Source organism: Tachyglossus aculeatus, chromosome 18, assembly GCF_015852505.1.
Source record: "Tachyglossus aculeatus isolate mTacAcu1 chromosome 18, mTacAcu1.pri, whole genome shotgun sequence".
In the NCBI taxonomy this organism is placed as follows: domain Eukaryota; kingdom Metazoa; phylum Chordata; class Mammalia; order Monotremata; family Tachyglossidae; genus Tachyglossus; species Tachyglossus aculeatus.
The window spans coordinates 9,737,813-9,763,170 of record NC_052083.1 but is presented as its reverse complement, the minus strand read 5'-3'; the positions used below and the strand labels follow the sequence as shown (position 1 = coordinate 9,763,170).

At 44.2% G+C, this 25,358-nt stretch overlaps 1 protein-coding gene across 5 annotated transcripts in view; it reads right to left on the bottom strand.

The window, feature by feature from the left end:
• SUGCT (succinyl-CoA:glutarate-CoA transferase) overlaps positions 1-25,358 on the bottom strand; it is a 389,451-nt gene that overhangs the window by 214,630 nt on the left and 149,463 nt on the right. Inside the window, exon 13 of one of the 5 annotated variants that reach the window (XM_038760526.1) lies at positions 14,279-14,428. The exons of the other annotated variants lie outside the window; for them this stretch is intronic. Within the exon in view, the coding sequence (XP_038616454.1) occupies positions 14,408-14,428 (21 nt within the window). The 3' untranslated portion in view covers positions 14,279-14,407. Of the gene's footprint in view, positions 1-14,278; positions 14,429-25,358 lie in introns of those variants that run through there. 5 annotated transcript variants of the gene reach the window in all.

Here is a 25,358-nt window from a genome sequence, read left to right as displayed (position 1 = left end):
TCCTTTAAAGAGGCTTGGAAAACGGTCGTCACCTAGAGAAAGCAGATGAAATGGGCAATAGGGAGACCCTACTGGGGGTTTTCAGTCCCACTTCTACCGTATTTTCTTCAGGCCTCAATGCAGACCAGCTTGGCCCAAGAAAATCTCCCTTCTGGTATTGCCTGGTGCTGTAAGCTTTATAGAAGACACGTATGGTAGAGAGGACAGTGAACCTTAGGCTTCAGCTGGGATCAGTGGCAGCAAAGGGGTTAATGGCCCAGTCTCGTAGATAAACTTTTGCAGGTTTCCATCTGAAAGTCATAACATAACCTTTTATTCTGTGTGTCATTGGTACAGAAGGTTTTTCAAGGCAGAATTCTTGAAGCTGCAAGATGTTAAACAGATGTACTGCAGAGTCTTCCAGGTTTAAACTATGAGGAGTCTGTTTTCAGTCTGTGTGTTCTGTCCTTTCCATTTTTTTTTCTTTTATCAAGATCTTCAGCTTGGATCCTTTATTTCTTGAAGTTTTTCAGCAACCAACTTGGTTGGACGGACCCCGACTCTTAAATAGTGCTCCTTTTCTGAAGTCAGTATGGGATCTTCATGTCAACTGTGCCATTGCAAAAAGGATTTCAGGCAGGAAAATCTCCTTCCGCCTTCTCTAGCAGGTGCTGGCAGCCCGATCCCAGATGTTCAGAGGAGTAAACAGCCGAGGAAGAATTTGAGAAATGGGCAGGGATGGAAGAGAGAGGCAAGGCCTAAATGTAAACAGGCTTGTTGAAACCTCACCTCCCCCAGCTTTAGGAGTACAATACATATAAAGCTCTTTGGCCTAAGTTTCCCATTGGTGGGCTTCCGCCGTGAACTATTTCCTGAGCGCTTCCCAAGCTCCCCGTCTGAACTGTGAAAAGACCTCTAACCGTTGGCCCGACTTCCCAGCGCGTGACGCCTTCTTTTCACCGGCCCCATCCCTCCTCCTGCACTGACCAAGAGGGTGGGTTTTTATCTCCCTAGTTTCCGTTCTGGCTCCACGCAGGGTACCGGGCGGCTGTGGCTGAACCCCATTCGCCCGACCCACCGTCGGCTTCAAGGATTTACGAGTTGGGAAATGGGAAAAACAACGCTCTGTTAGATCAGGACAGTGAGTGGCGGGGCCCTTCTGACAATGCAGATCCACCGTGTCACTTCCACGCCGTCCTGGATCCACAGTCCAGCTACGTCCCTTCACCCCCTCCCATTTGTCACCCGAAGAGGGTCCGTAAAAACAGCTCAGAACGGTTTTTCTCCTTCTCCCTACAGCGAGCTCGGATCCGGTTCTCTAGGCCTGATGCCGGCAAGGCTCTCGAAGGCCTTAATGGGAGACACGTGACAAGAAAGGCAGAGAGATCGGGGGCCCTTATAAAATGGGTAGCTTCCTTCTTGAATATCTGTGCCGCTATTAAGATAATCAGCCGAATTGTTGATAACTCAAACCAGATGTGGTGAGGAACTCGATGTGAGGAGTCCCGAATTGGTTAACTGCTTCGTTGCCCGGTTCTACCAGGGTGGAGGGAAAATGGGGGCTCCCGAAACCCAGTTGGCTTCGGCTAAAAGGCAGAGTGGACGAGCCCACTGACCTCAACAACGTGAAGGAGAGCTGAAAGAGACGGGTGGAGGGGAGGGATGGGGAGAAGTAAAGAGGGAAGGAGGAAGGGAGGAATATTAGTAGACATTCTCAAATGCAAATACCCATCCCGTACCGGTTTAACTGTAGGCATTTCTAGACTGTGAGCCCGTTCTTGGGTAGGGACCATCTCTATATGTTGCCAACTTGTACTTACCAAGTGCTTAGTACAGTGCTCTGCACACAGTAAGCGCTCAATAAATACGATTGAATGAATGAATTCCCCAGCTCCCTCCCTGTAACTGCTGTGTATATGCAGCTGGCCCAGAACTTTGAACAGTGTTTGGCACATAGTAAGCACTTAACAAGTACCTTAATTATCATTATTATTATTACATCAGTTTGTTGTGAGCAGGGAATGTGATTGCTAACTCGGGTGTATTATACTCTCCCGAGTGCTCTGCGCAAAATAAGTGCTCAATAAATACCACTGATTGATTGATCAATGTACAGAGTTCCCTCTGCATGGTAGGTGAGCACAAGAGAGTATAAGGGCAGCATGTAGTGACACACAAAATCGTACGGAAGAGGTAATGCTAGGAATACAACAGAACAACAAGGTGTGATGTGACACAGATGACAGTCAATGTCCCCTGAAGGAGGACAGCACTTGAAGTACATGAGCTGGCCAGATTCAGAGTTGGCAACACAGGACTAGGTGAAATTCACCTAGTCATTAGGTGAAATTCACTACCAGCCAAAAAACCACTCACAAAGGCAGGTGCCAGTTTCTTTTTATGGAAAGAACTTCTTATTTCAGAGTGATGGCTTTCATCTGGGATTTGAAACTAGGCCATTGCTAGCCTCAGGTCCTGTCCAGAGGCAGAGTTGGCCTTCTGGAAATAATAATAACGATAATGATGGCATTTATTAAGTGCTTACTATGTGCAAAGCACTGTTCTAAGCGCTGGGGAGGTTACAAAGTGATCGGGTTGTCCCACGGGGGGCTCACAGTCTTAATCCCCATTTTACAGATGACGTAACTGAGGCCCAGAGAAGTTAAGTGGCTTGCCCAAAGTCACACAGCTGACAATTGGCGGAGCTGGGATTTGAACCCATGACCTCTGACTCCAAAGTCCGTGCTCTTTCCATTGAGCCATGCCTCTTCTCTTCTCTGGTAGCACCTGTCTAGCCCTGATACAGAACCGATTCGCCACCACCATCACTTGCACATATATCCTTACTATGGTGAATATTTAGATAAAGTAAATAAACACCATAGAAAGTTTGGAGTAGAGACGTCACATGGATACCAAAGTCCAACAAGCTGATGTCAACGGAGTTGCAAATGCTCAGATGGATAACGATAAACAGGAGAAGCAGCGTGGCCCAGTAGAAGGAGCACAGGCCTAGCAGTCACAGGAGATGAGTTCTAATCCCCACTCTGCCACTTATCTGCTGCTTGGGCAAGTCACTTCTCCGGGCCTCAGTTACCTCATCTGGCAAATGGGGATGAAGACTGTGAGCTCCATGTGGAGCTGTGTCCTGTGTCCAACCTGATTAGCTTATATCTTCTCCGGGGCTTAGTACAGTGCCTGGCACACAGTAAGCATTTAATAAATACCATAAAAAAAATCAAATTCTATTTTAAAAATCTCCACAGTTAACAGTCAATAGATAATGTTACCCCACACTATGGTTTACCAGGAGCCTTCAGAACACTAGGCATTTCTAGTCGATGACATCAAGACAAGCTTGATCAAATGACTCACAGATTAAAGGGCAACTGGCAGTAAAATAAGCAATAAATCAACATCATCCCATGAACCTGTCAGAAATCCCACTGTAAAGGCTTCATTTAATAATATTAATAATTGTGGTATTTGTTAAGCACTTACTTAGTCTTTTAGACTGTGAGCCCTTTTAGACTGTGAGCCCACTGTTGGGTAGGGACTGTCTCTATATGTTGCCAACTTGTACTTCCCAAGCGCTTAGTACAGTGCTCTGCACACTGTAAGCGCTCAATAAATACGATTGATGATGATACTATGTGCCAGGAGCAGCATGGTTCAGTGAAAAGAGCCCGGGCTTTGGAGTCAGAGGTCATGGGTTCGAATTCCAGCTCCACCACTTGTGAGCTGTGTGACTTTGGGCAAGTCACTTAACTTCTCTGTGCCCCAGTTACCTCATCTGTAAAATGTGAGCCCCACGTGGGACAACTTGATTACCTTGTATCTACCCCGGCGCTTAGAACAGTGCTTCGCACATTGTAAGTGCTTAATAAATGACATTATTATTACTACTACTAAGCACTGGTGTGGATACAAGCAAATCGAGTTGGACACAGTCCATGTCCCACATGGGGCGCGCAGTCTCAATCCCCATTATACAGATGAGGTTAGTGAGCCCCAGAGAAGAAAAGTGACTTGCCCGAGGTCACACAGCAGACAAGTGGTGGCGCTGGGATTAGAATCCATGGGGAAGCAGCGTGGCTCAGTGGAAAGAGCACGGGCTTTGGAGTCAGAGGTCAGGGGTTCAAATCCTGGCTCCGCCACTTGTCAGCTGGGTGACTTTGGGTAAGTCACTTAACTTCTCTGGGCCTCAGTTACCTCATCTGTAAAATGGGGATTAAGACTGTGAGCCTCCTGTGGGACCACCCGATCACCTTGTAACCTCCCCGGCGCTTAGAACAGTACTTTGCACATAGTAAGCGCTTAATAAATGCCATCATTATTATTATCATGACCTTCTAACTTCCAGGCCCATGCTCTATCCATTACACCACGCTGCTTCTCAGCCTTCTGAGAAGGCCTACTCCATTCCTTTTTGAGCTTGTTCTCTCATCAGGTCTCACAAGTTTGATGACCAGGAGCCAAAACGCGAAGGCACCGGTAGAGCCCAGTGCCCACAGCAAAAGAAGGAAGCTGCCCAGGCAGAGAACCAGAACAAGGATAGATTGGAATGGGTGTGAGCCCGCTGTTGGGTAGGGACCATCTCTATATGTTGCCAACTGGTACTTCCCAAGCGCTTAGTACAGTGCTCTGCACACAGTAAGCGCTCAAGAAATACGATCGAATGAATGAATGAATGAGGCAGGCTTCAGGTGAAATGGTCAGGTCCAATAGGCACAGCAAGTGACAAGTGACACGGCTTAGTCATTAAACTGGGTGGTAGTAGCTTAAATTTCTATAGTTTACGGCTTCCCCCATTTTCTACAGCACTACGAACAATATTTTATCTTCCTAGGACTTTTCATCATGGGAGTGGGGCTGTGTCTGATCTGATTATCTTGTATCCAACTCTGAGCTTTACACAGAACTTTGGCCCGTGGTAAGTACTTAATAAACACCATAATTATTGATAAAAATGTGCTCTGAGGTAAGAACTAAGTGGGAGGTAAATGAAGTCTTTCAAAGTTGAGACTGATCTGGCAAATTTCCTCTTCCAGGACCCCAAATATACCCCGATGTACTTCTCTCCCAGAGAATCACTCTGGCTCACATAGACATAGGCTCAAAAATAACACTCAATTAGCCTCCTATGGAAGAACTGGAGTGGGAAGTGCTAGGAGAAAATAAGAAGTCTGGAAAAGGGGACAGAGGTCTATCCCAGAATACATATTGCTTCTTAGAATCCCTGTTCATTGTTCCTTTCTAATAAAGAGAATCTTGTAAAAAGTATTAGACATTTTCCAAATCAACAATGATATAAGCAAAACTGCTTGCAGCATTTTACTATGGGGTAACTATACATTGAAAAAAAAGTCCCTCCCATGTTTATTATTACCCAAATAGTTCAGAATTAACCCCAGGCTTCCAACCATTTGAATGGCTATTAGAAAAGGACTGTCTCTCATTTGGGTTATACAAATTATCACTATCTGATGGTTTCCTGTTTGGATTATACCCTATTAAAATAAATTATTTCTTGGTCATTTGGATTATATTAGCTTCGGTATTCTCAAAGGAAGACATCTTGATATGCCTGTACATTCATATACACACATACATGTTTATCATCTTAAAGTAGAGGTTTTGAACTGGAATATCTAGCCAAAACTCTAAACTACTGAATTATGTTTTTTTAAAAGCCTGCATTATTTAACAAATAGGTTAGTTTAATCGGCCTCTGAACTTAAGCCATATTCATGTTTTCTGCTGCTTGACGGGCATTACTTATTTTCTACGCTGACCCATACATAGTTCATTCTTATAATTTCATTGAGAAGATTAAAAGTTATACTTTAATACGCGGAGGTTTTCTGAGTTCTAGGGGTGCAAATCAAACTAAATCATTCAATTTTTTTCTCTGCACTCCGATCATTTATTCTAAAAATCGATGCATCACATATTTTTTTTTAACTGTAGGCTGAGCCACCATGCCCGAACCTTAATAGCTATCAAATACTTCATCTTGGCTACAGCCTGAAGGCATAAACCTTCCCATCAGATACGGGGACTGGTTCTCAGATAAGAGTCAGTGGAGGATTATGTTGGCTCTAATGCGGAAATGGAGGTCTGATAGACGCTTCCGTACTTCCCATCGGGGCTTGGGTTTCCTAAACACCACTTTGGTAAGAGGGCAGACCAGGCCGGGGGGAAAACATGGTCCTTTGGATGCCCTGCAGACCGAAACTTCCTCAGAAATATGGATGCTATACAGGCCAAGATTCCAGGACCTCATCTACCTCATAGAGAGAACCAGATTGGCCCAGGGAGAATTTGGGAAAACTCAGGGGGCCAGTATCCATGGGGGCAACTTTAAGTCTTCTAACTGTATCACGCTCTCAACCATACTACCTTTGACCCTTCTCTCACGCTGTTCTCCCACTCCCTCCCCACGAAAATTTGCCTGACAACAGCTTTGCCCAACTTCAAATCCCTCTTAACTTTCCTTCTCCTATCCATCTAGCAATCAACAGAATTTGCTGAGAACTTACTGTCTGCAGAGCACTTAAAAGAAGAACTTGGGAGAATACAATTCAATGAAGTTGGTAGACACAATTACAGCCCTTTGGGAACTTATGAGCTAGTTGGGGAGACAGATAGCAAAGTAAATTACAGATAGGGGAAGCAGCAGAGTAGCAGGGTTCAGTCTTAATCCCCATTTTACAGATGAGGGAACTGAGACCCAGAGAAATGCAGTGACTTCCCTAAAGACAAACAGCAGACAAGTGGCAGAGCTGGGATTCATACCCAGGTCCTTCTGACTCCCGAGCCTGTGTTCTATCCACTAGGCTATGCTGCTTCTCTGTACTAAAATACATGAAGCTAGTTCTTTGCAGCTAATTGCCACTGGAGCACAAACAGAAAAGGCCAGTGGCACCCCCTTTATTAAAAGCCCTTTCTCCCCACTCCCCTGCCTCCCTGTGTGACTGCTAGCCCCAGCCAGGTGGTATTTGCCAACTTGTACTTCCCAAGCGCTTAGGACAGTGCTCTGCACACAGTAAGCACTCAATAAATAAGATTGAATGAATGAATGAATGAATTTGCCAGAATGGATATGGTTAAGGATGATTTGCTGCACCCCTGGGCTCTCTGAAAGAAAAATCCTGTTTCAACTCTGACGAGGTTCCTGATTAATGCTATTCCCCAGGACAAAAGTTACCTGAGGCCCAGACCTACTCAGCTCCGATCTCAGTTCTCTGCTTCTGCCCCTGCTCTCCCCCACAGTCATATAACTTCAGACGTTTTCCTTTTCAGCCTTGCATCCCAGCTCATCACTGTGTGGCTTGTTCTTTCCCTTGGGTTTCGACAGGGATTCTTACGGGCAGGATCCTGAATAGCTAGAAGTGATTAATTAGCAAGATGTGTTATTTTGCTTTGCTCCAAGTAGCTCTTTGATCTATGTCACTCTCACCCAAATTTCCCAGGATTGACTTAACTATACCCCATGACTTAGTTTCTGTCCAATCGACAACATTTCACCAGTAGCACCAAGTGCATGTGTGTTGGCGGGGGGGGCGAGGTGGTTACTCCCCCAGACTCATCACTTAATTGTAATGGTGCAGCTTTCTGACTTCACACTCCAGGATTTTAATGTACAGGTGCCTAAAGTGGTACAGATGTCATTTTGCAATACACTACTTTCATTGCTAATGAAAAATTAGGCTGAATCAAATAATAGGTTTTCCAGCACCCTGTGCCCGTCCCAAAGATAATAATTAACATGAACAGCCTCCAGGCATTGATACTGGACAATGATGGAATCAATAAGGGATCATTGCTTATATCTGGGAAGCAGCCAGGATTATCTGCTAGGGAAAATATTGCCTTGGTGATCACCTACTGATGCTAAGGACATTTGCCAAATAAACGTTAGCTTTCCAATCTTGTGTGGTCTACTGAATTCCCTATGCATTTTACCTTCCATTGCTTAAATCTGTATGAAATCTCCTTTGACAATGAACTTGTCAGATATTAGCATTACAGAAATGAGTCTATCTAGATCTTCAAGAGATTTGTTGGGGGGTTTTTTGTTGTTGGTTCTCCCTCTTGATTTCAACCCAAGTGGTGAATATGCACTGTTGAGTCAGGATATTTGATTTCTTATCCCAAGTCTGTCATTTGCTTGAAGTGTTACTTTGGGTAAGTCATGAAATTTTTCTTTGCCTCAGTCTCCTCATCTGTAAAATGGGGATTAAATATCATTTCTCAGCCCCCCTTAGACTGAGGGGACCATAAATGACCTGGTTATCTTGTATCTACCCCAGAACTTAGTAGAGTGATTTGCACATAGCAATGCTTAACAAATACCATCATCATTATTACAGTTATTATTAGTGAATTTTCAACAGATGCAATTGGTTCTCTTTGAAATGCTGATTAATGCCAATAGTGATTCTCTCTTCCACTAATTTATCCAAACACTTCTTAAATCTACTGATATTTTCAGCTTGTGCAGTTTCCCACAGTAACAAATTAGGTATGTTTACCACCAGTTAAAGAAGAATTTTTTTTTTTATGTCCCTGTCTTCCTGGTGCTATAGATTGGTTAATCCCAATTTTATTTTTGCCTCACGATTACCTCGTCTTTATGATTTTTGTAAACCATGTCCCTGATCAGCCTTTGTCTTTCCCAACTAAAATGTCCTATTATCTTCAGTCTACAATAACTCCAGGATCACTTTCCTAAGCCATGATATCTGAGAGCCTTTATCATGCACCTTTACTTGGGAATATTGTTCCTTAGATACAGATCTGCTGCTTACTTACTCTGAAGCTTATCTGCCACTTTTTCACCCATTCAGTTTGATGAGATCTTCCTGTAGCATATCCCCACCTGTGCATATTTTACCATCTGGAATAGCTTAGTGTCATCTGCAGGCTTGGAGATTTCATTGTGTACTCCTGCTTCCAGATCACAGTCAAACAAAACTGGTCCTCGCACTGATCCCTGGGGAGCCCCGGTATTTTCACTTCTCCATCCCGAGAAAGGCCATTTACCCCTACCCTTTGTTCCCTTTCTGTTAGCCAGTTTGTCTAGTTTTCTACTCATTATGGAATATTGCCTCCACTCCCTGATTATTCAGACTTTGAAATTATTTTATTAGTGTTTCTGACGGAACTCTGTCAAAGGCCATTTAAAAATCTAAATCTATTATGCCTCCTCCATCGATGTGCTTATTGAGTCCCAAAAAACGCAAGCAGTTGTGTGAAGAATGATTTCCCCTTTGAAACTGTTATCTTTTCTCCAACGATACCAGTTCTATTGTACTCGCCCAATCACTTAGTGCACTGCTCCGCACACATTAAGCGCTCAATTAAATACCATGGATTTACTGAAGTTGTGTACTTCTAAGTTCTCACCTAACCTTAAATACGGAGCCTACTAATTTACTGTATATGAAAGTGAGTCTCTATCAATCAATCAATCTATGGTATCTATTGATCGGCTACTTCTTTTTATAGTATTTGTTAAGTGCTTACTAATATGCCGGGCGCCGTTTAAAATGCCGGGGTCGATACAAGCTAATTAAGTTGGACACAGTCCCTGTCCCACGTGGAGCTCACAATCCTAATCCCCTTTTTTCCAGAGGAGGTAAGTGAGATCCAGAGAAGTGAAGTGACTGGCCCAAAGTCACACAGCAGACAAGTGGGAGCCCCAGGATTAGAACACAGGTCCTTCTGACACCCGGATCCAGACTCTAGCCACTAGACCAAGCTGCTCTACCGTGTGCAGACCACTGTACTAAGTGCTTAGAAGAAGCAAAACCCAATTCCTGTCCACAAGGAGCCTATGTCACATATATAATGAAGAAGTGATTAAATCCCAGATAAGTAAATCAATGTGTAAAAAGTGAGAGACGAGGCTATAAGTTATGGCAAATGTGTTAAGATGACAGCTGGGAGGATGTGCCTTGGGAAGAAAAAGAAAATCAATCAGGGAAAGCCTTCCTAGGGGAGGTGAGAGGTCACTGTTCTAGTCTTCGCTCCATCTCCTCTGGAACACTTTGACCAGATGAGTGGATGAAGTGCCACTGAAGAGGTGCCAGACCTTCGGCATAATGGCCATTTTCCTAAGTTCCATCAAACCCTGAAAGTGGATGCCACTTGGCACCTATAAGATTTGTTGGAATAGATACACCCTGTTCGGAGAGGACCTTTCCTCGATCGGAACAGCAGCTGGAGGTGGCTGGTTTCACAGTCAAGACAAGAGGGGAGAGTGAAATGCGGTCAGCCCTGCAAACAACAGACCTGAGTCCAACAAAAAACAACACTGTGGTCCTCTCAGTCATACATGCACTTATGGGCAGGGAGCTGGTCTGCTTATTCTGCCCCCTTCTAGACTGTGAGCCCGCTGTGGGTAGGGACTGTCTCTATATGTTGCCAACTTGTACTTCCCAAGCGCTTAGTACAGTGCTCTGCACCACAGTAAGCACTCAATAAGTACAATTGAATGATCTGCCCATAGTAAGTGCTCAATAAATACTATTGATTGATTCTATGTATATTTAGCCACCTGCTCAAAAGGAACCACTTCCACCTTGATCGCTGACATTGTCTTCATACCCAAAGAACAAATACATATGTTCATTCAATCAATCAATCATATTTATTGAGCGCTTACTGTGTGCAGAGTACTGTAATAAGCACTTGGGAAGTACAAGTTGGCAACATATAGAGACAGTCCGTACCCAACAGTGGGCTCACAGTCTAGAAGGGGGAGACAGAGAACAAAACCAAACATATTAACAAAATAAAATAAATAGAATAGATATGTACAAGTAAAATAAATAAATAGAGTAGTAAATATGTACAAACATATATACATATATACAGGTGCTGTGGGGAAGGGAAGGAGGTAAGACGGGGGGATGGAGAAGGGGACGAGGGGGAGAGGAAGGAAGGGGCTCAGTCTGGGAAGGCCTCCTGGAGGAGGTGAGCTCTCAGTAGGGCTTTGAAGGGAGGAAGAGAGCTAGCTTGGCGGATGGGCAGAGGGAGGGCATTCCAGGCCTGGGGGATGACGTGGGCCAGGGGTCGATGGCAGGACATTCCTACATTTGCATGTTAATACATGATGTCATATCCCCTTCTGAGCAACCACCCTGGCTTCTGCATACAGTTTATCCCAGTGGTTTTCTACTGCACCAAATCTCAGAGGTGCCGATTGTATTGGATACTCGCTGGCTTCTAAATTATTCACTTTACTTTTGAGACTGTGATTTGGATAGTCCTCATGGCAATAACAACTGTGGTATTTCAGTGCTTACCAACTACTGTACTAAGTAAGCACCGGGATAGATTAAAAACAATCAGGATGGACATAGTCCTTGCTATCATGGGACTCACAGTCTAAGTAGGAGGGAGGATGGGCATATACTTCCCATTTCCCAGATGAGGAAACTGAGGCACAGAGAAGTTAGGGAATTTTCCCAAGGTCACAGGGTAGACAAGTGGATGAAGCCCAGATTAGGACACAGGTCCTCTGACACCTAGGCCCATGTGCTTTCCACAAGCCTATGATGATCCTCTATGGAAACCTAAATCCCGTTACTCGTCACTATCGTCTCGTCTAGATTGTGAACCTCTGCCTATTTCATGGGCTCTGCATATGGAAGCAGCAAGATCACCAGGCTTGCTCACTCACTCTCTCTCTCTCTCTCTCTCTCTCTTTCTCTCTCTCTCTCTATTTCATCAGGAGATGAAAGGTATCAGTCTTCTAATAATAATGATGGCATTTATTAAGCGCTTACTACGTGCAGAGCACTGTTCTAAGTGCTGGGGAGATTACAAGGTGATCAGGTTGTCCCACGGGGAGGCTCACAGTCTTAATCCCCATTTTACAGATGAGGGAACTGAGGCCCAGAGAAGTTAAGTGACTTGCCCAAAGTCACACAGCTGACAATTGACTTCTAGACTGTGAGCCCGCTGTTGGGTAGGGACCGTCTCTATATGTTGCCAACTTGTACTTCCCAAGCGCTTAGTACAGTGCTCTGCACACAGTAAGCACTCAATAAATATGATTGAATGAATGAATGGGTGGAGCCGGGTTTTGAACCCATGACCTCTGACTCCAAAGCCCGTCTTTTCCACTGAGCCATGCTGCTTCTCTGCCTTAGCAGAGAAGACTGTTTCTCAGTCTTCTGCCTTAGCAAGAGCTGGAACTCTCACCATCTGCCAGAACCAATGGCTTTTAATGGCCTTAGCTCATGGATCTTTAATTCTCGATCATTTAGTACTTTTCAAATTTTTTTTAGACTAACTTAGGGGGGAAAAATTTGCAGAGTTTGCTTCTGAACACTGTTTATTTGTCACTAAAAGGATTTCAGCTACAATTGAGACAAATCCTTCTTCTAAAGGAAAGGCTTGATATTCTCATGAATGGCACAACCTAAAAATAGAGGTTATTTAAAACAGCTCTAACACCTTTTCTAAATTTTCTGCATTGTGACATGACAGCAACGTCTCCTTTTCAACACTGACTCCTAGTCAACGTTCTAAAGAAATAAACCATCCCCACATGCTCATATTTGGTGTTTACTTTCCCATCAGTCAACTAAAATATGACATGGGGAAAGGGATGCATCTGTGTGTGGATTAGGAGACAGAGAGAGAGGAAAGGGGAAAGAGGAGAGAAATTCTAATACCACAAGAGAGTTACCAGATTTGAACTGATTGAAAGAACTTTGTGTCGCCATATAGCTTTTAAGACTTTTCAATCCGCAGCTCTCGTTATAAACTGCCCTGTAATAAATGGTATTGCCGCACAATTTCTTCACGCGGTTGCTTCTGAGTTTCGCAGTGCCATTGATTTGACAAAGAATTTCCAACTTTAGATGATTACGCTCTAATTTTTGGCATCATGGGAAAGACTATTTAGATCATACAGACTTAGAGGAATGTTAGCTAGGGTTCCAAGGACTTTAAACTTTCATTGCCGGGTATGCTGAATGCCACATTGCTGTGATTACAAGCAGTATGTTTATAACTGATGTCAATTGTAACGGACTAATTAAACGGGAATTTAGGAGAATGTGGGAAAGAACGCCATGGTTTGAAAAAATTAGTATTATCAAAAGCATAAATATTGCAATGGACCACATACCTAAATTTGGGGCTCAAGTATTATCAAAAACTTGCCTAGCTACTGGTGCCAAGGAAAAAAATCAACTTGGAAAAGCCAACAAGTTCTTAAAATAACAGGGAAAGGCCAGCACTAACACTATGTGTGCAGCCAGCCCTGGGAATAGTCAAAGAAAATCGAGTAATGAAAACTGCCACCTGCTGACTGGTCACTGCTAATTTCGAAAAAGTGGAGTGCAACGGAACAAGGATCAGAATGTACAGCCAAAAGGGGATAGAATTCTTCATTAAAAAGCATCTGCTCGTAACAGGAATGCGCACTTCATTCCTCTTTGTTCCCTGACCCCCAATATTGAGACATACCTCCCAGAAGAGGAGGCAGCCCCCACCCCCCCGCAACCTTCCCCTCCTCATCCCCCTTCACCGGGCAAATGATAATACGCTGGACCCAGAGAATTTCATTTCAACGAGGAAGCCGATACTTTGAGGTCACTTGGCCCCCGGGATGGGCGACTCAAATAATAGGCACAGACAGAAGAGATGCATTTGTTCCAAATAAGCTCAGGCTTATTGTTCAGGACTCCCAGCACAGCTCCTGATGGTCTATGTTCCAGGGCTTTTATATCATTTCGGAAACGGCACCGCTTTGGTCTCAAGGTCATACTGGAAGAGTTCCCCTTCCAACATGGCCTAGTAACTCCCTTACCTATACTTCTCTTCCTCACAACTGGACCTCCCTCCCACTCAGCTTGTTCTCTCTCTGCCTCTCTTTCTCACCAGTTTGGGGCCTCTAGGCAAGACACTCTCTTACCACCTACCTGCTCCAGCTACTAATTACCGTGTTCCCACTGTCCAACCCCACTGTTTACCACAGTGCCATCCCCCTCATCCATGCTTTGATGTATTCCTAAGGGTTCACAAGCCCCCGGTTGACTCCTTCTGGCTCATTTTAGGAAGCTCCTAGAATCCCTGACAGTCCTGTTACCCACCCCGTCTCTTACAGTTCACAGGTGAATCAACTAATTAGATCCACTCCAGCTTACCTCTGAACCCGAGAGCTGAGGTTTAAAGAGTGCTATCACAAGTTTGCTATGTTTTTTTGGAATGCAACATGATTCGGTTTTTATTTAACATTTTATATGCTCGAATGATCAAATTTCCAATTCTTCGCATCTTTCTCTGGCTTCGTATCCCACTCCACACTCTCCTTAATGTGCTTTCTTAAGACATCACTTTCCAGTGGCTGTTGGGGCTTATTGTTCACCCTTTTCTTGGTCACGATTTTCTTCCACTGGGGACTTTAGATCTCCTTTCCAGTTTCCTAGGCAAGAAAACACTTGACTGGATGCCAGGTGTCATTTTTTTTTTTTTTACTGCTCTCTCACTGACTCAGAAGGACTCTGGACAAGTAACTCTTTGCATGTGTCTGAATAGGGCAACTATGACGGCAGGTTGAAGAGAATGAAAAGAAAGTTAATGGATGCCACCTGCTTCTTAATGGCATTAAAAGTTAACAGCCTTGTTTCCACATTAACAAAAGGGAGTTGAGTAACTGGGAATTACTGTCGCAATTCAGCCTGGTTCGCCTGGAAATCGCTAAGTTGGGTTGAGGCAGATGAGGAAGCAGCCCATGGAATTGCTTCCTTATGTGTGCCTCCGGATTGGCTCAGGGATTCTGCATCACTGGCGGTTCCTGTCTCAGGGCGGAGCCGGTGACCTTGAGTTCTCCCGTTCTCTTCCCATTCAGCCCTCCCTCCTCCCAGTTTGGACCCCGAAGGTGGAAATCCCTGAGATGCCTCCTATCAGTCAGGCGGACACCGTGCTAACAGGGCCTGGAGTTGAGCTTGAAGGCAGGATTAGAATGGTACATGGTTCCCTAATGTTTCTGGTCTGCCCAACTCACTCACCACTGCCATCAATTAGGAGCTCAGTGTTTGGCATGTCTATGCGGAGTTCAGATACCGTGATACTTCCTACTGAAAAATGATCTCCCCAAAACGCATCTGTCCAGGGCAGATGCCACAGTTGGGACTGTTTCTCTAGCTCTAGACTGGAGTTGGCAATATTTATTAACTGCTGACCTCCCCGAGGAGGGTAGATACGAGAAGAAGATTTGTGTTCTTAACCGTGATCCATACACATCTCTTCTTCGCTTGCCACGCATCTCTCAGTGAAAACCTAAGCCGGTTTATGCTTTGTGGCTCGAGGGGGAGTGAAAATAATCGGGAACGGACTGGAAAAAAATTTGCACGGAGGGCTGAGCTGGTATTAAAATGATTCTGCCCCGGCGGGGGCAGCGGGATGCAGTCGGTCAATCGTATTTCATTCATTCTTTCAATCGTATTTATTGAGCACTTACTAAGTGCAGAGCACTGTACTAAGCGCTTTGGAAGTACAAGTTGGAGACGTACAGAGACGGTCCCTACCCAACAACGGGCTCACAGTCTAGAAGGGGGAGACATATATGTATATATGTATATACGTTTGTACACATTTGTTACTCTATTTATTTATTTATTTATTTATTTTGCTTGTACATATCTATTCTATTTATTTTATTTTGTTAGTACGTTTGGTTTTGTTCTCTGTCTCCCCCTTTTAGACTGTGAGCCCACTGCTGGGTAGGGACTGTCTCTATATGTTGCCAACTTGTACTTCCCAAGCATTTGGTACAGTGCTCTGCACACAGTAAGCGCTCAATAAATACGATTGATGATGATGATGATGATGATGATGATGATGAGACAGACAACAAAACAAAATATGTGGACTGGTGTCAAGTCATCAGAATCAATAGAATTAAAGCTAAATACACAACATTAACAAAATAAATAGAATAGTAAATATGTACAAGTAAAATAAATAGAGTAATCAATCTGTACAAACATACATACAGGTGCTGTGGGGAGGGGAAGGAGGTAGGGCGGGGGGGGATGGGGAGGAAGAGAGGAAAAAGGGGGCTCAGTCTGGGAAGGCCTCCTGGAGGAGGTGAGCTCTCAGTAGGGCTTTGAAGGGTATTGAAGGACTTTGAAGCGTATTTATTGAGTGCTTACTGTGTAAAAAGCACTGTACTAAGCTCTTGGGAGAGGACAATATAACAATATAATATATTGGGCATAGGCCCAGCCCATCCTCTGGCCTGAACCCTGGCACTGGTCGTCATCTCTTGTTTGCCACCACCCTTACTGCTCCCCACAGGGCACCCACTCTCTGCTCAATGCCCCCCAGGAACAGCTGCCCACTGCTGCTTGCTACCACATCTCAACCCCAGAAATACCAGCTCGCTTCTCCAGCTAAAGGAATTGTTCACTTTCACTCCTGGGCTCAATTAATCAATCAATCAATCGTATCCATTGAGCACTTACAATGTGCGGAGCACTGGACCAGATGCTTGAGAGCATACAATACAATAATAATAATAATAATAATAATGGCATTTATTAAGCACTTACTATGTTCTAAGCGCTGGGGTAGATACAAGGTAATCAAGTTGTCCCATGTGGGGCTCACAGACTTAATCCCCATTTTACAGATGAGGTAACTGAGGCACAGAGAAGTGAAGTGACTTGCCCAAAGTCACACAGCTGACAAGTGGCGGAGCCAGGATTCGAACCCATGACCTCTGACTCCAAAGCCCGGGCTCTTTCCACTGAGCCACGCTGCTTCTCTCAATGACTGTGGTATTTGTTAAGTGCTTATTATGTGCCAGGCACTGTACTAAGCACTGGGGTGGATACAAGTTAATCGGGTTGGACAAAGCCCCTGCCCCCCCGTCACCGTCTTAATCCCCATTCTGCATATGAGGTAACTGAGGCACAGAGAAGTTAAATGACTTGCTCGAGGTCACAGAGCACAGAAGTGGAGCCTTTGAGCCCGTTGTTGGGTAGGGATGACCTCTGTTGCCCAATTGTATTTTCCAAGTGCTTAGTATAGTGCTCTGCACACAGTAAGTGCTCAATAAATACGACTGAATGAATGAAGTGCAGGAACCTGGAATTAGAGCCCAGGTCCCTCAGGCTTCCAGGCCCGTGCTCGATCCATGAGGCCATACTGCTTCTCATCTGATACAAGGTACAATACAATAGCTCAGTGTAACTGGAGGCCGAGAAAGATGAAGAATAAACACAAGTAAACATTTTTGCAGCAATGTTTCAGTTTCCTGACCTGCAGTCCCCAGCCATATTAGACTTCGGGTTCACAGCTCTTTGGTTCCCGAGCCCTGCTCACCCCAGGACTAATGGATTGTAACGGGGAGGCAGTGGCTTTTAGAAAGAGCACAGGACTAGGAGTCAGAAAACCCAGGCCACTGGTCTGCTGGGTGACCATGGGCAAGTCACTTAACCTCTCTGGGCCTCAGTTTCCTCATCTGTAAAACGGAGATAAGATCAATTGTGTCTCCCATGAGGGACAGGTATAGTATCTGATCTCAGAAACCTGAACCTACTCTATCCCTTAGCAAATATGAGAGTTTAATACACAGCCTCATAAATCACAAAGCTAATTAATGGCTATTACCATTATATTTATCTGGCTTAAATGGTTTGCGAACCTTTGGAAAAATATAAAGACCACAGTCTACTTAATACAGCCCATACTACCAGGATACTTAAATACACATACTACCCTCTAAGCTCAGTGTAATATCATTTCCCAGGTATCCCAAATCTAACTGACCAAGAGTCCAACTTTAGAGAGAGGGAGAATATTTGAGAATGTGCCTGAGAGTTGATATCTTAATGAGCATCATATGTGCACATCTATTTGAATATGTACTGGAAACATTAATGATGATATTTCTAGATGCATCCTTTCCCACTGCATTGGTGTTCCTCATCTGATCATTTGTTGGAACGGCAAATGGGAGCATGACTACACTCAATCACTTCTGGGACAAGAGTGAAGATGGTAACGACACAAAGTTTTCCCGGAGTATTGGATACCAGTATTTGGAAACTTGACAAAAGGCAGACAAAGTTGGCTCATTTATTTGGCCTCATCTGTCCAGATCTCTACTCTCACCACTCTACTCCTCCTTCGCAAGAGGGAGACACAGATAATGAAAAAAACAATTAACTGCCTGCCATAATTTATGAAGTGGAAGGTATTTAAGGTCAAAGTAGTTTCATCCAGATTTGCATGGGGTCTGTGGTCTTCTCCACCAGAGAAAATAGTGGACGCTAACTATGCGTGGGTTTTAGGTTGAATAAGCAAGTGGAAGATATCTGATCTAATATCTGTTCAAAGTCTGATATTTGTGTGATCACGTGCCAGGCAATCTTTTGATCAAATTGGGGTTTAAGGGCCTCTTTCGTATGTACAAGGAGCTTTATCGTTCCTACCACATTTAATTTACTTTGAATTCCCTCAAACTGTAGTACCACTTCCTCGGTCAAGATGCCTGGTTTTGACTCTCTCATCCAGAAAGGAAGGGCAGAGATGAAAATCATCAGCGTTCAGTAAATACGACTGACTGACTGAATGAATGAATCAAGGTTTTCAGCTAAGTTATCAGGCCTCGTTTCTCTCCCATTTTTCCCCAGGTGGAGAAAAGCCTTTCTTTGGCAGGATTCTAAACTAATTTCTCAGGTGGTAAAATGCCCCATTATCAAACCTCGGGGATTCCCTCCCAGCTTCATAAATAACAAAGAACTCCCCCTTGCCCGGTAATCGCTTCATCCCTGAGAAGTCTTGCAAGTAGAGCTTTTCAAAGCAGTGCTGAGCGCATAATTGGTGCTCAATAATAAATGTTTCAGCTTCAGGAATAACGCTCATTTTTTAACACTCACTTTTCTTTCCTTGGATAGTATTTGTGTGCTTGCATTTGCCAATTACATGAGTCAATACTGAGAAGCAGCGTGGCCTAATGGCTAGAGCCCAGGCCTGGGAATCGGAAGGACCTGGGTTCCAATCCCGACCCCGCCACTTATCTGCTGTGTGACTTGGGCAAATGACTTAACTTCTCCGTGCCTCAGTTATCGCATCCATAAAATGAGGATTAAGACTGTGAGCCCCACGTGGGCCAGCGACCGTGTCCAACCTGACTAGCTTGTACAACCGAGCTTAGTCAGTGCCTGGTACACAGTAAGTACTTCAGAAATGCCATTTTAAAATAACTACTAGAGATATACTGAAATCAGCCTCGTTCCCTGCCACTGGGGCAAATGTCTCTGTAGAGGGAAGGGAGTTCAGAGCTATTGACTGCTGTGCTCTCTTCTCCCCTTCTCCCTTTGACAGTTTAAGGCTCCAAAAATCTGACCTCGAATAGCATCATTACTCTTTCATATGGAGGGATTCAGAGCCCAAGTCTTCCATGGCACTTGGCTTTATTTTGCACTTGGAGGGGAGCCTTGAGGACATGCTAGACTGTAAGCTCCTTGTAGGTAGGGAATATGTCTATAACCAACTCTGTTACATTGTAATATCCCAGCGCTTATTACAGTGCTCTGCACATAGTAAGCAGTCGATAAATAGGATTGATTGATGAAGAAAATGTTTCCTCTATCCTACTATTATCTTCGCCTGTGTTAGAGAAGCAGTGTGGCTCAGTGAAAAGAGCACGGGCTTGGGAGTCAGAGGTCATGGGTTCTAATCCCACCTCTGCCACTTGTCAGCTGTGCGACTTTGGGCAAGTCACTTAACTTCTCTGTGCCTCAGTTTCCTAATCTGTAAAATGGGGATTAAGACTGAGCCCCACTTGGGACAACCTTGACTACCTTGTATCCCCCCAGCACTTAGAACAGTGCTTGGCACATAGTAAGGGCTTAACAAATACCAACATTATTATTATTATGTGCTCTGCTCTTTGACAGGATCATCTTCAGGCAGAGTGGATGGTAAGATGTCATCCATTTTAGGAGCAGTATAACCTAGTGAAAAGAGCACAGGCCTGGGAGTAAGAGGACCTGGGTTCTAATTCTGGCTCCACCACATGAGTGCTGTGTGACCTTGGGTAAGTCACTTAACTTCTCCATGGTGGTTAAGACTATGAGCCCCATGTGGGACATGGACTACATCCAATCCGAGTGAGGAGTTTTTGCTTGGTTCGTAGGTTGACAGGCAGCCACTGGAGATTTTTGAGGAGGGGAATAACATGCCCAGAGTGATTCAGAACAAAGATGATCTTGGCAGCAGAGTGAAGTATAGCCTGAAGCGGGGAGAGACAAGAGGATGGAAGATCAGAGAGGAGGCTGATGCAGTAATCCAGTCCGGATAGGATGAGAGATTGAACCAGCAAGGTAGCGGTTTGAATGGAGAGGAAAGGGCAGATCTTGGCAATGTTGTGTAGGTGAGACCAGCAGGTTTTAGGGACAGATTGGATGTGTAGGGTGAATGAGACAGTGGAGTCGAGGATGACACCAAGGTTGCGGGCTTGTGAGTCGGGAAGGATAGTAGTGCTGTCTACAATGACGGGAAAGTCAGGGAGAGGGCAGGGTTTGGGAGGGAAGATAAGGAGTTCAGTCTTGGACATATTGAGTTTTAGATGGTGGGCAGACATCCAGATGCAGATGTCCTGAAGGCAGGAGGTGATATGAGCCTGAAGGGAGGGAGAGAGAGCAGGGGCAAATATGTAGATTTGGGTGTCATCAGCGTAGAAATGATAGTTGAAGCCGTGGGAGCGAATGAGTTCAGCAAGGGAGTGAGTGAAGATAGAGAACAGAAGGGGACCAAGAACTGACCCTCGAGGAACCCCTACAGTAAGCGGATGGGAGGGGGAAGAGGGACCCATGACCAAAGAGATAAGAGGAGAACCAGGAGAGGACAGAGTCTGTGAAACCAAGGTTGGACAGTGTGTTGAGGAGAAGGGGGTGACCCACAGTGTCAAAGGCAGCTGAGAGGTTGAGGAGGATCAGGACAGAGTAGGAGCCATTGGATTTGGCAAGAAGGAGGTCATTGGTAACCTTTGCAAGGGAAGTTTCGGTGGAGTGTAGGGGACGGAAGTCAGATTGGAGGGGGTCAAGGAGGGAGTTGGCATTGAGAAATTTGAGGCAGTGGGTGTAGATGACTCATTCTAGGAGTTTGGAAAGGAAGGGTAGGAAGGAGATAGGGTGATAACTAGAAGGGGAGGTGCGGTCAAGAGAGGGGTTTTTTAGGATGGGGGAGACATGGGCATGTTTGAAGGCAGAGGGGAAGGAACCAGTGGAGGTGAGCGGTTGAAGATGGAAGTTAGGGAGGGGAGGAGGTAAGGGGTGAGAGATTTCATAAGATGAGAGGGAATGGGGTCTGAAGCACAGGTGGATGGAGTAGCACATGAAAGGAGGGAGGAGATCTCATCTGAAGATACCGCTGGGAAGGATGGGAGAGTAGTGAAGAAGGTTGGTGGGGGGGATGGAGAAGGGGGAGGGGTGACTTTGGGGAGCTCAGACCTGATGGAGTTCATTTTACTAATGAAGTAGGAGGCCAGATCGTTGGGGGTGAGGGATTCATTCATTCATTCAATCATATTTATTGAGAACTTACTGTGTGCAGAGCACTGTACTAAGCGCTTGGGAAGTACAAGTTGGCAACATATAGAGATGGTCCCTACCCAACAGTGGACTCACAGTCTAGAAGGGGGTTAGTACAGTTACTTGGCACATAGTAAGCACTTAACAAATGACATTATTATTATTATTTAGACTGGTTCTATAGCTGATATGGAGAGTCAGGTCTGCTCTATAGTTTCACATGGAGAACCCTCCACAAACTAGCTTAGAGCACCCCCAAAACTTCCTAAGCACCCTGAGGTCATCTACACCAGGGAGCACCGGGGCTGGATCAGGGAAGAACCCCTTCTCTTACGTATCTCAACTCCCCATTACTCAAAATCCATAATCAAATCAGCCTGGCCTCTAACTGTGGTGAGAGATGATATGGTTCTATCTGCCAGGATGGTTTATTCAATGGCATTTGGTAATCTGTGAGGCCCTAGCCAAGTTAAATATTGGCACTAATAGTAGCAACATTTATTGAGCACTGACTTGGTGCAGAACTGTGTATTTGGTACCTGGAAAATACAAGCTGACAAAATGACCTGCTCCCTGCCCATGAAGAGTGTACAGTCTAACAGGGGAGACAAACGTAAAACTATTCACTACAAGGGAGGCCAAACATCAAGTGATACTGAATTGAATTTTATTGCTCCACAACGAACGCTACATGACCTGACGGTACAAACAGAGAACAGAGTCCATCCATCCCTTCCGGCTGATTCCAACAGAGAATTACTGAAGACACCCAAGTTCACCCACACTGCACCTCTCATACCTGGCTCTAAGAGAAATATCCAGTGGGCACAGAGACCATCGTGGCAGGGATCAATTTTATAAAATAATTGCTGGGATGCCCTAACTCTAGACCCCCAAAGCTATGCCTTGTGTAATGGAGGTGGGGACCCATTTCCCTTCTACTCAACTACATAAACCTGCCTGGACTACAGGTTTACAATAGCTCACTTTGTGGTTCACAGCCCAGAGATCTGGCCTCATTACTTCCCCTCATTTGCAATGTAACTGAATGCCCCAAGACAAATCTGGGAGCCTCACTTCCCTCCCTTTGGGTCAAATTTCTAAAAGCACCTGTTGGGTAAAGATAAAAAATAATTTTCTCATTTGCTTGCAGCATTATCTAAAAACATCTTTCCATTTTGATGATTGTTTAGGAACTTGCTTCCTCACAAAAGAGAAAAGGTAAAGGTACAATTTGGTGCTTAAAAAATGCTTTTAGAAGGTAATATCCTCAAAGGCAGGAAATCCTACTTTGGACATATGCTGACATGCACCTAGTACATCTCTGACTGCAGACGCTGCCCATTAAATACTGATGATGACAATCTACAAACATTTTAGGTAGACATTTTTAAGATTCGTTGGATCATTTAAAAAATCTTTTTTATACATTATCCCTGTGTGTGCTGGTTGCTTAATCTTTGGAAAGAAAACGGTTACGGAACCAAAATTGCAAAATTAGACCCACAGACCCTTAAGAGTTGTTTCCCCCACCTTTGAAAAGGAAATGCTATGATTTGATCAATGGAGGAGGGGGAGGAACAGGGGGCCTGAGAAGGGAGTTAAATGTAAGATGCAGCTGACGGGGATGATGGGCATGGTGTCAATAAGGAAGGAGAAATAGTTTTCCCCTGGCAGAGGAGAGGGCAGAGTTAAGGCAGGAAAGGATAAACTTGCATACATATCCCCTTTTCCCTCTTCTGTGTGTAAATGATTTAGTGTTTGTCTACCCTGTTAAAATGGAAACTCCTGGAGGCCAGGGATTATGCTAATCTATTCTATTGTGCTCTCCCAAATGCTTGCTTAGCAGAGTGCTCAGCACACAGTAGGTGTTAAATAGATACTAATGATTGATTGATAATTTTAAAGCAAAGCCAGCTGAAGTTGAGCACATTTCCATCTGTTTTGTAATTTAATTCTATTCAGGGTGGGAGTTGATCGGTAGTTAGATGAAGTAATTTAGAAAGAAGTAACAAAAACGTGTTGGAGTGATTATGCAGTCTTGCATAACTCCTGCCTTAGTCTCAAGGGGATCTAGAATAGATCCATTATTGAGAATTATTACTCACATATCTCCATAGGGGACACAGAAAATGGTAAATGAATTTCGGTGGTCCTCTGAACATCAAAATAATTCTCCACCTTGATTCATAATTAGCAAGGTCTAAGGCTTTCCTAATATAGAAGCAGGTCAGTATGTTGATCCTGATTTTTGGATAAGCATTAGAGATCATATCGATGTATCCCATAGAGCTCTAAGCCCACAGGGAAATACCAACAGACTCTCTTCAACGTGTGGAATAAATCGGTTCAGTAGATTTCCTAAAAGCATTTTGATATTCAGGCCACCCCAGTCCTACAGCACTTATTTGCATCTCCTTATGCTCTGTTGCTTCCCTTATCTGTAATTTATTTTAAATGTCTGTCTCCCCCTCTAGATTATAAATTCCTTGAGGGCAGGGGTCATGTCTACCAACTCTACTGTATGGTATTCTCCAGTCCAATCATCATCATCATCAATCGTATTTATTAAGCACTTACTGTGTGCAGAACACTGTACTAAGTGCTTGGGAAGTACAATTTGGCAACATATGGAGACAGTCCCTACCCAACAGTGGGCTCACAGTCTAAAAGGGGGAGACAGAGAACAAAACCAAACATACTAACAAAATTAAATAAATAGAATAGATATGTACAAGTAAAATAAATAGGTAGAGTAATAAATATGTACAAACATATATACATATATACAGGTGCTGTGGGGAAGGGAAGGAGTCCAAGTTCTTAATACAGTGCTCTTCACACAATAAATGCTCAATTAGTATCACTGACTGGTCGATTGATTCCATGACGCCGAGAGAAGTAATTCTTCAGCTGACCCAGCCAGAACCACCTCCTGTTTTAATATTATCACAATCAAAGCATCCCTAGGGTCTGCTGAGATTTCCTCATCACTTCAGATCATCAGAGGCAGGACACAAGCCCCCCTCCCACCCTCTATTTCATTTAAAGGTTTCAGTTGGGTTTCCAACTGCCCCAAACACACTACCATTCTTCACCAGCTGGATAGCTTTCCTAATTTTTCAAGGAGATTTGGGGTATCAAGTTCAATATGCTGACATCAATGTAAAGATCATAGAAAGAAAGGTTTTCCAAATGTTATTTTAAGTAGGCATTAAAATTAGATTGAGTTTTCCCCCAAGTGTCCTCCAAACTTTGATCTCTAAAGGCTTGGTCCTTGGGTTCTTCAGTTACAGAGGGCTGTAGTAGCACTGAAAAAAGCCACTCATGTAATGAATGTCAGCAAAAAATGAAGAATCTCCTTTGCCAGGTCTTTCTATCACATTTTATATTCACATCAAAAGGTTCTCTTTGGATCTCAGCTTTATCTTGCTACATATTTATCATTGCAAGCTATAGGAAATTAGTTCTTGGTCATTCTCACTTTGCTAGTCCTTCGAGACTATTAGAATCTCTTCACAGGCTTGATGTCAGGAGTCAGGACCAATCAAACACTACTGTCTTTCCAAGTCTTGGAGGTTTAGATTCATCCCACCCACTGCACCTTCCTGGATGGCAGGGTCACTAAATTATCCCATTTCTGATTGCTTCAGGCCAAAATGTCCGAGTTTTGCGTCTGTCTCTGCTAATAAAGTACTATAATGAGTGTAGCACTGAACTTTGTAGGGGAAAACTGCAAAAAATTAAAGCCCGGTTTCTGGCTAAGAGTCTAAGTGGGGGAGGTCAAACACAAATAACCGAAGACTA